This window comes from Parus major, chromosome 21, assembly GCF_001522545.3.
Source record: "Parus major isolate Abel chromosome 21, Parus_major1.1, whole genome shotgun sequence".
NCBI classification, from domain to species: domain Eukaryota; kingdom Metazoa; phylum Chordata; class Aves; order Passeriformes; family Paridae; genus Parus; species Parus major.
Window position 1 is genome coordinate 5,196,707 of NC_031789.1, and position 13,693 is coordinate 5,210,399.

General features: G+C 39.3%; 2 protein-coding genes across 11 annotated transcripts in view; one reads left to right on the forward strand and one right to left on the reverse strand.

Moving 5' to 3' along the window:
• Positions 1-30: 30 nt before the first annotated feature.
• FAAP20 (FA core complex associated protein 20) lies at positions 31-3,723 on the forward strand. 4 transcript variants are annotated; one of them, XM_033519259.1, is made up of 5 exons: positions 31-188; positions 1,243-1,390; positions 2,048-2,649; positions 2,883-3,040; positions 3,206-3,723. In XM_033519259.1, the coding sequence occupies exons 1-4, from the start codon at positions 85-87 to the stop codon at positions 3,004-3,006; spliced, it is 978 nt and encodes a 325-aa protein (XP_033375150.1). In that variant the 5' UTR covers positions 31-84; the 3' UTR covers positions 3,007-3,040; positions 3,206-3,723. The 4 variants fall into 4 exon arrangements, with proteins under 4 accessions (XP_033375150.1, XP_015503702.1, XP_015503704.1 ...); XM_015648216.2 differs by lacking the exon at positions 2,883-3,040 and having other exon boundaries at positions 38-188; XM_015648218.2 differs by lacking the exon at positions 31-188 and adding an exon at positions 214-324 and having other exon boundaries at positions 2,883-3,723.
• Positions 3,724-4,471: 748 nt separating this feature from the next.
• PRKCZ (protein kinase C zeta) overlaps positions 4,472-13,693 on the reverse strand; it is a 40,691-nt gene continuing 31,469 nt past the window's right edge. For 6 of the 7 annotated variants that reach the window (XM_033519255.1, XM_015648211.3, XM_015648215.3 and 3 more), the window contains 8 exons: positions 13,255-13,341; positions 12,472-12,607; positions 11,891-11,978; positions 11,534-11,653; positions 10,935-11,014; positions 10,290-10,379; positions 7,327-7,442; positions 4,472-7,135 (listed from right to left, as the gene is read on the reverse strand). In XM_033519255.1, the coding sequence (XP_033375146.1) occupies positions 7,048-7,135; positions 7,327-7,442; positions 10,290-10,379; positions 10,935-11,014; positions 11,534-11,653; positions 11,891-11,978; positions 12,472-12,607; positions 13,255-13,341 (805 nt within the window). In that variant the 3' untranslated portion in view covers positions 4,472-7,047. The remainder of the gene's footprint in view (positions 7,136-7,326; positions 7,443-10,289; positions 10,380-10,934; positions 11,015-11,533; positions 11,654-11,890; positions 11,979-12,471; positions 12,608-13,254; positions 13,342-13,693) is intronic. The other variant, XM_033519256.1, reaches the window with a different exon arrangement.

The following is a 13,693-nucleotide window of genomic DNA, read 5'->3' on the forward strand; positions in this document are numbered from 1 at the left end:
AGGAGGAAGCCCAGGCCGCCCTCTCACCCCGCCCTCCCGCGGTCGCCAGCGCCGTCCCCCGGCGAGGCGCGGGGAGCGTCGGTCATGTGTGAGGAAGGAGCCGCCAAGCTGCGCCTGAAGCCCCGGACGGCGCCGTCCGCCCGTGGCCGGGACTGCAGCCCCGGCCCTGAGCCCCCGCCGCGGACCCAGTGAGTCGGGACCGGGGGATCGGATCGGTCCTGGGGGACCGAATCGGCCCCGGGAGGATTGGATCGGCTCCCGGGGCCAGAGTGCACCACCCGGGCGACTCGCGGCGTTTCACGGTCTGATCTGAGTCTGTTACAGGTTATTTCATAAAATACCGCCCGTAGTGCCTTTAATAAAAACAGATGAAACTGCAAGGTGAAGCACAGCGTGCCCCACACCTTCTGCAGGTTCGTCGGCACAGAACAGCTCTGGCGAGGACAGGGCCTGAGAAACGTTAATGTATGAAAACTCAGTTTTCTTCCAGAATACGGCTCACAGGAGCGCAGAAATATTTCCTGGTTTTTCCAGCCCTGGAATTCGGGAGGACCGAAGGCAGTGAATGGCTCAGTTTGTGTTTGAGCTCGGGCGGCTCGACCGTGCCCCTTCCACCATGGGCTGTGAGAGGTTGATCACTCTGTTCTTTGAGGGCACGTTGTTTCTAATTTCTTCCCCGTGCAGCTTCATTCCTGGACAGCAACCCAAGAAAATCATCAGGAAGAATGATGGAAATACCATTGTGACATTAACAATCCACCCTTCCCTTGGAATTGTCTTTATACAGCATTACCTTTTAATGCTTATAGTTCCTAGGATCGACTAAATCAAGTTGTTTGGGAAGAGAATCAGTAATTTCAATTGGCAGTGTGGGAATGTCCAGACGTACTTGCGAACCGATGCAATTGCTACCCCTCAGTGCAAACACTTACATGATTTCTGTGCTTCGCAGGTGTTAAGTGTGGTGTTAGAGAAGATAAAACAGTGGCTGCACTGAATTGTTTCACTTGGAAGTGAAGAGATAGATACCTATTGCTCATTTGTTACAAGCAGAAAGAAAGCATTTAGACATTAAATTTTTGCTAGCTGTAAAAATTACATAAGTCATATAATGCTGCAAAAAATTGTTTGCAGGCACAATAATGCCTTTGGATTCCAGAAAAAAGAGGCATACTAGTATCAGTGTAAGAGTATTTTTTTTCTTTTCTCCCACCTTCAAACTATTGGACTGTATCTTTACAGGGCATTGACTGACAGATGTTCCTGGTTTGAAAAGGAAGACTTAAATGAGTGTGAAAAAACCTGGCTTTTGCTACTGAAACACATCAGTCAAGATTCGCACTGCACAAACTGGGACACAATGCCCAACTTTCCAGAGTTCTTGGAAAAGGTAGTGTGCTGTATCCTTGTTTTTGCACTTTGTGTCCTGCTTACAATAGCAACAGCCTGGTTAATGGGAAACAACCTGAAATAGCCTTTAGAGATGTGAGGTTTCAGCTCTTTAATCTCTGTGTGCAGTGATGTGGCTGGGCATGGTGTGGCAGGGTATATAAGGACAACTACAAGCAGCTTTTTTTGCAGTAGAGCAAATTCTTTCCAACATTTTGTTGGGGAGTCTGTGTAAGGATGCTGACCACCATAAACACCAGCATCTCCCTAAGGAATGAAACTGGCAAACACAAACTGTAATGGAGGGGTTAATTACACAGAACCTACCCTAACATCACTCCAGTGGCAATAGGCAAGATCACAACATAAAAATCAGTCCTAAAAAAGAGCTTTTTTTCACCCCTGAACAGTAGCAGGTTGTTGTTTTCATCCTTAGTCTCTCTGGAACATGAGTACTCATTGTATCAATTTAGAAATGTTAAGGGAAGACCCATATTCCATCAGCTCCAGGAAACTCCTGGAAGAGGGATGTAAATAAAACGTTCTTTTCTTCCCTATAGTTCAGATTTCTCAGTATTTGCAATGTCTTCCCAAAGCCTGGGTATTGGTTGAGCTCACTTTGCTTTAGATATTGTGTGTGTGTATGTGTGTGTTGTAGGAACAACAGGAAAGGAGTCTGGAACACCATGAAGTCTCTACAGTCAGAATAAAAGACATTCAGTGGGTATCATTCCCATCTTTTCACAAAGAAAAATGTCTGAACCCCAAGGATCTGAGCTCTCAGCAGCCAACACAGAGTCAGAACAATGAACATAAAGGACAGGACCAATCATCCACAGCTGGGAAAACCTGCAGGGGAACCAGTACAGATCAAGTCAAAACTGTGTCTGGGGCAGACACAAAAGGTGTTTTAGAGCTGTATGTGAGTCCCAAGTCATGTAAATTCCCTGGGCACAGCAGCTCAGCACAGCCCTTGGCCTTGCTACAAAGCCCTGCAGAAGCTCTGAGCCCTCAGCAGCACCGCACAGGGACTGTACAGAACAGTAGGGCAGACAGGAAAGAAAAGGGTGAGGAAAAGACTCAAATCCAAACACATCAGGGGGATCTTCCAGTGGGGGAGGCCACAGAGGTGCCTGCTGAGAAGCCTCGGCTGGGGAGCACTCAGGGGGCTGAGAGCCGTGAGGAGAAGATGGAAAACCAGAGTGAAGCATCTTCAGCTCTTGACAGTTGTCCAATGTGTCTGATGCAGTTTAGTGGAAGGTAAGTTTGTGTTTTGGTTTTTTTCCATAACTTTCCTATAAATGAGCCCCAGCAAGGTCTGCATGCATCTTTGATATATAGAATAACAAAAGCAGACAAAGCTACTGTAAGCTGTCAGAAATACCTATTTTAATCCCATTTACAAGTTGAGTACCTGTCGTACAGTAAGAACTGTTAACAAAATTTTATAGTACTTAGGCTGTTGGAGTTGCTGAAAATGTGCTTTTCCACAGGTCCTCTAACCCTGCAAGCTCTGTTGGGTGCCACTTTCCCTGTTGTTGGGAGGCTGAACAGGGAGACAAAGGAATGGCTACATTAATATCTACACAATTTTGGTTATTCTGTCCAGAGACTTAGACAGGCTTAAGATGCATCTGGTCTCCATATTCAGGTCTGTGCTACTCAGCTCCAGTTAGAGCAGCAGTAACAGCAAGGCTGGGAGGTTTTGGTAGAGGATTTGGGCATAGGAGTGACTGCCCCTCTAAGGTACCAGAACACTTCTGGGAGGGAGTAACTAACAAACAAAACAAGGATGTGACTGTTCCTGTGTTTGCAGACTCTCTCAGCTGGACATCGATGGCCACCTTGCCAGGTGCTTGTCTGAAAGTGCAGATGATGTCACGTGGTAAATCCAGAAGAGTGGAGAGCAAAGGAACAAGGCCAAGGATGAAGCTTTCTCAAAGGAAAAGGAAAAATGTGTCAAGGAAGTACATCCTTTACTCTGACTTCAAGCAGTAACTCAGAAGAAGGATAAGTGCCACCTGCCTATTTGCTTCTTTTTTTTTTAATTTTAAAGCCTACCAAATGCACATGAAGTAGTTCTAGTTCTGAAAGCAGTGCTCTGGGATGTCCCAGAGACCCCCAGGGAAATCAGGCTTGGTACTCCTGGAAAAAATGCACTAGTGGAAATCCCTCAAGCTTTGTCTTATGTACCAGAGTTCTGAACCTCTCAGGACAGAAGAAAGCATCTGAGCAAAAAACAACTGTTACTTACTCTAACCCAAAAGTTTACTGTTTTGGTTTTGTTTTTTTTTAAACAGATAATCTATGAAAATAAATTCAGTTAAAAAGTAATTTGAATTTGGCATTTTTTGTTGTTTTAATATCTACATAGGAAAGTGTAATTGTACAATTGATCCTGGGAGTATAGCTATTTAAGAGAAAACATACCCCAGACAACATAAAGGTTGTGAGGTTTTTATGGTTCTGAAGGAGCCCAGCTAAATTCAAAACCTTACAGTGCAGGTTTCTAAGTTAGGATCAGTGTAAACCGGTTATTAATATGACTATAAGCTAATTAGCCTGCAGAAGGAACACTTCTGCCAGTGTCACAATCCTGAGCTGGAAAATGAGATTTAACACAGTGAGCCAAGAGCAGATTTTTGTACCAGTTCCAGATGGCCCCCCCAGCCACCATCAAGGGCTGAAAGCAGGGAGCAGCCTGGTGGGGCTGGGAGGGGCTCAGGAGGCTCAGCTGCTCTTTTGGTCACTTCTCAAGAGGAGCAGGAGAACACTTGCTAAGCCTGGGAATGACAATAAATGACATTTAGTGACAGCTCAGTAACCACAAACCAAGGGATGAGATCACCAACCTGCTCTGGTTTATTTCCCTGTGCCCTGGACCTCAAAACCTGCAGCTAAGCTGGGATTCAGATACAGGTATGATGATGGAAATACCATTGTTAATGGTATACAGAATAAACACAGAATACAGTATAAAAATACTGGGAGGTTCCTATAGATTTAATTTACAGTGGGGTCTGTTTCAGTGGTTGGACACAGCCCAGTTCACTGATAAATAATAAGTCTATTAGCTTTTTCATTAAAGTCTTTAATAGATGTGCAAGAATATAAATGATCTCAGCTGTTATGGATTAGTATACGATCTTCTGCACAATTAAAACTGATCAGCAAAGATCCCAACTAATTAATAATACAAAACTACAAGAACATATTTACTGTTTTACAATCATTAAATTAGCTAGAATTTTCATTTACTATTTCAAATAAGACAACTATATATCATTACCGGATCCATTTGCAATATATTAGGATTTTTTTTCCAAACCACACATTTAATTACATCCTTCATTTTCTTTTATTTATAAAACAAGTACTTTATATAAAAAATTTCCCCTTCGTTATGAACAGAACATTATTCAAACACTTGCACATGAGCAACCAAACTTGTACCCAGCAAACTATTTGGCAACACAGCAACAATGTAAATGCCTGTAAATTCTTAAATAAAAATCAAATAGTCCTTACAATGTTTGATTAGCAAAATGTGTCTTTCTATTCTTCCTTCCCTCCCTCCCAAGATGTTCTGAAACCTAGAAAGAAAGGTTAAAAAAAAACCCAACCCACATTTCTAATATTTCCAGTTTAAAGTTCCATGCCCTGGTATGTCAAAGGACAGCTTAACTGTAAAAGTTCCATTCATGAGCGGCCTGCAGTCACTCTGATCACTACTGATTGGCTTTAGTACCAGGGGAGCGGAAAACACTAAACGGGAAGTTATTCAGGGGAAATAAAATAAGAGGGAAAAGAGGGAAAAAGGAGCAATTAAAAAAAAATCCAGATTACATTTAAAAGGTAAAGTTGCCTTTAGTAGATAATAAAGTATCTAAAGTCCAGGCATTTGAGGCAAGTATTTTTTACTAGTTAAATTATTTAGTGCTGATTAAAACACATTTTGCTGAATATGAAAAGCTACAGTCCAATAGAGAAACCCACAACTGAAACCTGAATGGGATTCATAGAACTAAACAAACACAGGTCTGCATAATTGTGGCTAAAGAGGGGATACAAAACCTAGATTGTTAATCAATGATTAATTGAATATTTCAAACAATGTTTTGGCAGTCTGGTCCTAGCACCTCATGACTTGGATGTGAATCCTAAAGATGTCATGTTCAGCACCTAATGCAATGCTGTACCCTGAGAAAACCATAGGTTAATGTAAAGAAAGTGAAAGTGTCACAATTTATCCTGTGTTTTACACCCAATCAGGTGAGATGCCACAGCACAGGGTTTCTGTTTTCCCTTCCCAGCCAGCCCTGGAGCTCAGCCCAGCCTGAGGCAGCAGAGCCTCTGCTGTCCTGGGCCTGAACCCCGAGGGCTCAGCACAGCTCTGGCCCCCCAGCATGGCTTTGCCAGCTCCTCAGTCCTCTCCTGCCCCTGGCTCCCCTGGCACCCCCCAGTTCCCACCAGAAGGGATTCCATAGTTGTCTTTTGCTTTTTCCAATTTCTTAGGTATTAGTTTTTCTTCCATGAAAAGAATTGTACTACTTTGATGCAAATAATTTTGCTGAAATATCCCATTCTCTACTGCAGAATGATTAGTTATTAATGGACACTGAGCAACCATAAGCAGACAGTTTATCATAAGTAGGAGGTGTGCTTTATCAGGAAAGTAGATTTCATCTTACGGTTATTCTAAATTTGCTACTTAAACTTTAAGGCTATGCTTTACTAGGATTTTGCTCTACATCTGAATATTTGTATTGTTGATAAAAATACTTCTCAAAAATCTAATATACAACACAATATTATTGTAGGTGTAGGCACTGCTTAAGTAATATTTAGAAATCCTTTGTGTGCAAATTTAATTTTCTTCAATCTCTACATTTTGGTAAATTTGGAGTTTAAGACAACAGATTCTGAAATTGATACTGTAAATTCTAATTTGGAAATAATCTCACTGAGTCACTCTGCATTCCAAATTCTACAAAAATGCAACTAAACATCAGGCTGCAGCTGTGAACTGTATCTTTCACATGGAAATATTACTTAATATTAACAAGCAGAACTTACCAGGTGTAAAAATATCCCAAATACGCAATAATCCTTCAATGCAGTTTATCCATTTAGGCACTTAAATCTTGTACCCAAATTTATGTTTTGATTGCTAATAAAACACAACTCCTTTTAAATATATCTGAGATGTTTAGACAGGTACCACTTGTGAAAAAAGGCATCAAAAATAAGCTTCAACACCACCATAATATATTTTATTCTTCAGGATGTTACACTGCAATACTCTTCAACTGGGAGCTCATTGCATCAAATGTTTGTAGAAAGTGTGTGGATCTCAAAGTTTCTCATTATCTCCTTTTGCAGGGATGCAATGAGCATTTCAATCCTTCATGAAACAGGCACAAAATGCAAATTCCTTCATTAATGAAGCCAGTTGTGTCAGTGCCCAGAATGTAAGAATCACTAAGTGGCAGAGGACACCCAGCAAAATCATTATTCTCTTCTTTGATTTTTCAGCAGCAAATTTGTTTTGAGATCATTGGTCTCTATCCAAAGTGACCAGTCCCCAGCCTCGCATGCATATACTGTAGTTAAGGATAAATTAATGTCATTCGCACTGTCCCCAACAAGGTCATTCCTTCATACTGTTTCTTCTGTTGACAGCAACAATGGATTAATATATTCAAATCCTTCAAATTCTGACTGATCTATTCGCTTTATTATATCTCTGAAAAACAAATGAGAGCAGTGATTAGTTTATCAGAACACTGGGCAGTCTTCTATCATCTAATAAGTTATGCAAGATACAAAGAATTTCAAATTTACTGTAACGTGACTATGTTTTAATGGCAAACACATAGTCTTTTAGTGATTTTCAGATAGTTTATGAATTAATTTCTGGGGCAAAGCCACACATACTCATCATCTGGGGTGAGCTGCACAGGCTCGCTGGTAAACTGCGTGTCAAAGTTATCCAACCCGTAATCATCCGTGATCTGTGGCTGGAATGGGGGCGTCATCTGCTTCTTCTCCAGCTACCCAAAATATGGGGGACAGGAAAAAATTACACTGTGGAAGAGTTACAGCATCCCTCAGGAAACACAAATCCAACTGCTGTAAATGCTATTGGAAAGGAACATCAAAAATACCAAGTACTACACCCAACAAGCCAGGCAACAGATACCAGTACAGTTACTGCTCTGCATTTTAAAATAAAAATCCACAAATAATTCAGCCTTTTAAGTTCTCTCTAAATTGATAGATTAGACTCAGGACTGATAAATTCCCACAGTACTGCAATACAGCAGTTAGCAAAATATATTTACTTTCGTTGCTGAGAAATCAACCTACTTTTCTTCCTGCATTTGTGTGCAATGTCACATAATCCAATTTATAGTAGACACTACCTTTCTAAATCTAACATTTATATTCAGTTAAAAAACTGTCTAGGCTGAAAATCTCCATAATCTAATTTATGATAGGTATGATGAGAGTGAGTAGTAGTTACCACTGACCAAAATGATCACTTGTATTACCAACATTGGATAAAAACCTGATTTTAAGGCCAGGATCTCTCATGATGCTTGGTACAGAGCAAACAAAATGGGGAATAAATCACAGAGAAATCTTGGATTTCATGTTTCAGACAAGAGCACAGGAAGTACAGATGAAGATAGAAGGAAATTGTGAAACCGTCACAGGGCGGTGCATTAACACATCAACGTCCCATCAATGATCGGGTCTGGGAAAGCACCATGAAATCCAAGTTGTGAGGAAATAATAATCACGTCTTCCCAAACAAGAATGGCAACATGAAGGAATCAGCAAAATGAATATTCAAAAACTGAAGTGGGTGGCAGGACTGTCCCTGTGAGTTGTTGCCAGACACTCACATCCAACAGCCAGGCACTGTTCCATAAGGGATTAAACATCAGACTTCCTTCTTTGTTATACTCAGTAAAGTGTAAAAGCCCTCTTAAATCAGCCACAGAGAGATGGTTTCAGAAAATTGAGTTTTAACTTGAGAAAATGAGTGAAAAAATAGGTGGTGCAGCTCTAGAAAATGCCTATCTGCAAACAGGAGCTATGGCTTTGTAGCTCTTTCTCCAGCATATAATGGTTAAACACCAGAAAACAGGCACTGAGGTAAGAATAGACTGAAAATCCCAAAACAATCCAAAAATGAGCTGCCCTGGATGCTGCTGAGCCATCCTACACCAGAGTGAGCAATCTGAAGTGTTCTGGGCTCTGCCACACACTTTGTATGACTAACACATGGAAAAATGTTCCTGGGCTGTGTGCTCACCTTCCCTGTATTTATTTTTCCATTTAGCTCAAGCTTCACACAGAACAAGTTTAAATCAGTGTTAGACTCATTTCCTTAGGTTCCAACTTGAAAAGATTTGGAAAAACTTTTAAGTCCAAATGTTTTCTTTGAAATGCAGGTGGTGAGTATGAGATTCTAATAACTAAAAAAGCTTTCCAAGTATTTTCTCATTTTTTCCTGAGTACATTTGCCAGAACTTATTAGAAATTTAACTTCAAATTTATCTGGTGTTGATCCTCCTGAGCAGTACTCTCTTAATAGTATGACAAAGCAGATCATCAAAATATTCCTATTTTTTAAAAAAGTAGAGATTTAATATCAAAGCATTCCACCATAAAAATACGTTGGAAAATATAAGAATTCAGTCAGCATAAATGTTGGCCAAGAAGTATCAATTTTGATGAAGAGTTTTTTCTACAAATAAACAAAATATAAATCTAACAGCTGTCATTTTCCCTCTCTCTCAAAAAACTTCAAAGCAGAACAAACTGGAAGACATGATGTTCTGCTCCACACCCCCAGGTGAGCTGCACCAGGGGACCACAAAAGAGAAAAAACAAAACAAAAAATAACAAAAACCAAACAAACAAACAAGAAAAAAACAAAAAACCACAAAAAAACCCCCCAAAACAACAAAACAACAAAAAAACCAACAAAACAACAAAAAAAACCAACAAACACCAAAAAACTCCACTCAGGTTGAAGGGATAACTCCAAACAAGGGATGTCTGACAAAACCAAAGACAGCCCTCATTACAGGGATAATTTTGTAAACACCAGGTCTTTTAAAGCATGGGCTCTTTCTGCAGTGAGTGTGTTCTCTGAAGAATATTACAATGAAATTCAGAGCAGCAACTTCAAAGGGAAAATGAAACTCTGTAGCTTTCTCTCATCTGAACTTTCATGTTAGTGTTGCCTCTTCCTACACTTCCTGCAGCCTTTCCAGACTATGGAAATACTACAGAGACACACTTTTCAATTGTTAACTACCTGTTAAAAATGTAATGCTGATAGGGAGGTGCTCTAGACTTTACAGCTTTATTGCTCAATTGCCAATAAATGCTACTATGGCATTTCTGGGATGGTTTCCACACTGAAGATAGAAGGTAACACAATTGCCAAGTAGCAGAAGATATAAAAACCCAATTTTGATACAATTTTATGCTTGCAAACCCACTAAAAAGCAAGTTGTCTTCTTCACTATGAACCAAAAACCTCCCTCACCCCAACATTACTAAAGAAAACCTGCAAAATGTAACCAGAGCGCCTTTAAAAATAAGCCCACTGCTCTCCTGTCACATCCTTAACAAAAGGGACTGATCCTGCTCACTTCCCCTCAGGTCCCTAAACCCTGACACCCACCTGAACAATGCTACTTATTTTAGGAGTCACAGAATTGTTAAATTCAATTGGCTTTTGATGTACTGTGACCGCTACTTTTACAATCCTAGAATTCATTTTCCCTGTTTGCAACAGGGTTGTTCATATGCACAAAATGAATAAATTAGTGAATTATTCCTTTTGAAAACCCAGAAACACAAGGACTGATTTTTACCAGATCCCAATCTATGCTGCGGAAAAACGTGTGAGACTTGATATCAGCAAATCCCGTCTGGGGCTGACAGCCAAGCCTTTCTTTGGGATCCTGTGGAAAACACAGACACTGGAATTACACACTCCAAGCCTCTTACAGCCCACATTTGCCAAAAGCCCACAGAGATGACTCCAGCATTCCCAAGACTGTGTAAACTCTGCTGGGATAAACACACTATGGGTAGCAAGGGATGTTTAATTTTTTTTTTTTAAATAAAATTTGTTTGAAACTTAATTTTTAAATGATCTTTTAGAGCTTCTTAAAATAAGAGATTTCTTTAGCAATGTATAATTCATATCCTTCTTTTTTCCATTAATGATAATGGATCTCCAGATTCCAATCAGCTTAATTAAATGAGTAATAAATATTACAGAAAAGAGTTTATAAACAAAGCTACAATTATTTTTTAAAAGCCTGCACCTAGTTGAAAATCATGCCCATGCTGTGGAATTCCCTCAATAAATTTCCAGCTAAGTGGGATTTTTAACATAGAGGACACCAAGGTTTTATAGATTTTCTTAATAGTAAGCTGATTAACTGTATCACTTTCAACAGGAAGCTCTGACTTCAGCTTTCAGATGCTAAAAATAAGAGACTGTTATTTACCTTGTTTAAAAATCCTTTTAACACATGGGAAGCCTTGACAGAAAGAAACCTTGGAATCCGGATTGGCTTCTCCAGAATAACTGTGACAGGTTTAAAAACAGCAATATTGGGTTTTGGTTTGTGACACTGACCACAGTTTCAATACAGACACTTATTTCAGTATGGTACCAGTTAGAAAATGGAAGATACATTAATTATTTAAAATCATGCAAACAAAAGGAGCTACAGGAATTCAAGGCATTGTTCTATTGACATTGGAAGATTTCCTAAGGGACATGTTACCTTCAATACCCTTTGCTATTATTTTTTGTGTAAATAGGAAATAAAACTTCCAGTACTCAGTATATTTCAGTCCACACTTCGTGATTTTAAACAGAAAATGATTTTATATCAGGCCCTTCAAGAAGAGCATTGACAGATTCTGTCACAGAACTGCAGGAACTGCTCTAAAGAAGTTTCGCCTGTTACAGAGTTTGCAGCTTCACAACTGCCCAGCTCCAGCAGCTGTGGGGCAATACTGGGAAAGGGAACCCTAACTCTGCTATGCAAACTGCCCATTTTGATTGTATCCCCCCCAACCCAAACCCCAAAGGCTGTACCTTGGAAGAGGTAATCTTCAGTGTTCATGTCTGGATTGTCAGTGATGATGTCAAACGGGGACCTCCCCGCCATCATCTCAAACATCAGCACGCCCAGCGCCCACCAGTCCACACTGAAGCCTATAATATCATTTAATAAATATTTTTCAGGCCAAGTATGACTTAAAAGAAGCTGAAATAAGTGATTGGAAGAGAAAAACACGCTTTATTTCAGGATAAAAATTAAATTGTAAACAACCACTCAAGTTTTACTACATATTAACATTAAAAAAAAAGTGTGGAGTCAAAAAATTAATTGCATTGAACCAAGATACAGCTGTATTTTTTGTAACTATAGGTTGTTTCGTCATGACTTACCATATTCTTCTCCTCTGAGGATCTCTGGTGCAATGTAATTTGGTGTCCCACAGAAAGTGCTTGTAGTGTCACCTGGGCCCAAACCTTCCTACATGCAGAAATAATTTCATAAATTAAAAGCTGACCTTCTTTTCTGGGTATTTCCTTTAATTAGACTTAAAACCTCAAGTTACTCAGGGACTTCGAAGAGCTTCCTTTCACAAAATAAATAGTCATAGTGCTCAAAATACCCTAGGACTCCACAGCTCCTCTTCAGCAAAGCTGATTAAAAATGAGCTATATGTAGGTAACAATTCTACTGAGCTACAACATGTAGGTAACAATATTTTGTTCACTAATTACAGATACATTTAAAAAAATCAGTTAAACAATCTGGAAGTCCCTTTCAAATAAATGTTGGGGAAACAAAACTTCTATTACAATTCAGTTCCAAATGTGGTTCTATTCAACAGTTAAGTTTTTTCAAAATAAACTTCTAATTTCACAACTAAATTCTGGGCTCAGTAACACTAGTGTTATATAAAGATGAATTTTCTTAGTGCTCTCTAAGAGTAACAGAAAAAATGTCAGGAAAATCCTACCTTGCACATGCCATAATCTGTTAATTTGATATGACCCTCTGCATCTAAGAGAACATTGTCCAGTTTTAAATCTCTGTAGATGATGCCTCTTTCATGTAGGAAGTTTAGAGCAATACAAATTTCAGCAGCATAAAACCTGAAATTAAGAAGAAGAAAGTTCTTATTACCATTAAGATGATAACAAAAGCTGGTGCAATTTAAACATCTGTTTTTAAAACATAATTTTACAGCTTACAACTTTCATGTATGAATAGCATTAAAAACCCCAAGCTACATTTATTGATAAGAACACTGACCTCTTGTAAGACCATTCCCTAAATAAAAATGAGATTTTTTTTTTTTTTCATTCTACTAATTAAGAAAATATTTATTCTTTATTCTACAGATTTTTTTTTCTGAAGATTACACATAGCAAGATGGAAGATCTTTATTTTCCTCTAATTCAGAGTGACAGTGAGCCTTTGTGTGGTGCAGGGCCATGCAAACTGGAGTTTTAATCTTCTCCCACCAGCACGGTATTATTTCAACATCAGAGCAAATTAGATAGAACATTACATGTTCTATCACCAGACCAAAGAGGCATCACCTAAATATAAAGCAATAAAGAGGAGTAAATTGGAATAGCTTCTACTACTGATGAACTGCTTGCTCTCTAAAAATAATCATATTCTTCAAAAAGATAAAATTTACATTTCTTCCCAGGCAGGACATTCTAAACTTCAGAATCCAAGTCCATTAAAGTACCAAAACCGAAGAAAACACATGCCCTGTGTCAGGAAATACCTTGCATGTTCCTCAGGAAGTTTCCTCTGCCGTTGCATATGGAACATGAGGTCTCCCCCATTCACATACTCTATGACAAGGAACAATCTGAAATTGTAGAACACAAATCATGCATTCCAAGGAAACTGTCCAGAAAAGCTGTTTTTATTCTTCCCATCTGAGCCATTTTCACTTCCACTCTTGATTGAGACTTCTAGATTTCTTGTAGTTACAGAAACTACTCTTGAGGGAGAAAAGGGAGTACTTATGTAGGAACATCCTCTTTAAATGCCACTGACTTTATCCGTATAAATTAATTAATTATAAGTTATAATTTATGAATTCAACAAGTGTGACACTGTACACAACACAGGCACCAGGTGGAAGCTCTGGGCTCATTTGTTCCTCTGGAGAATGAATGTTTCAAACAGGCTGGTCTAAACTAGGGAAAAGTCAGTAG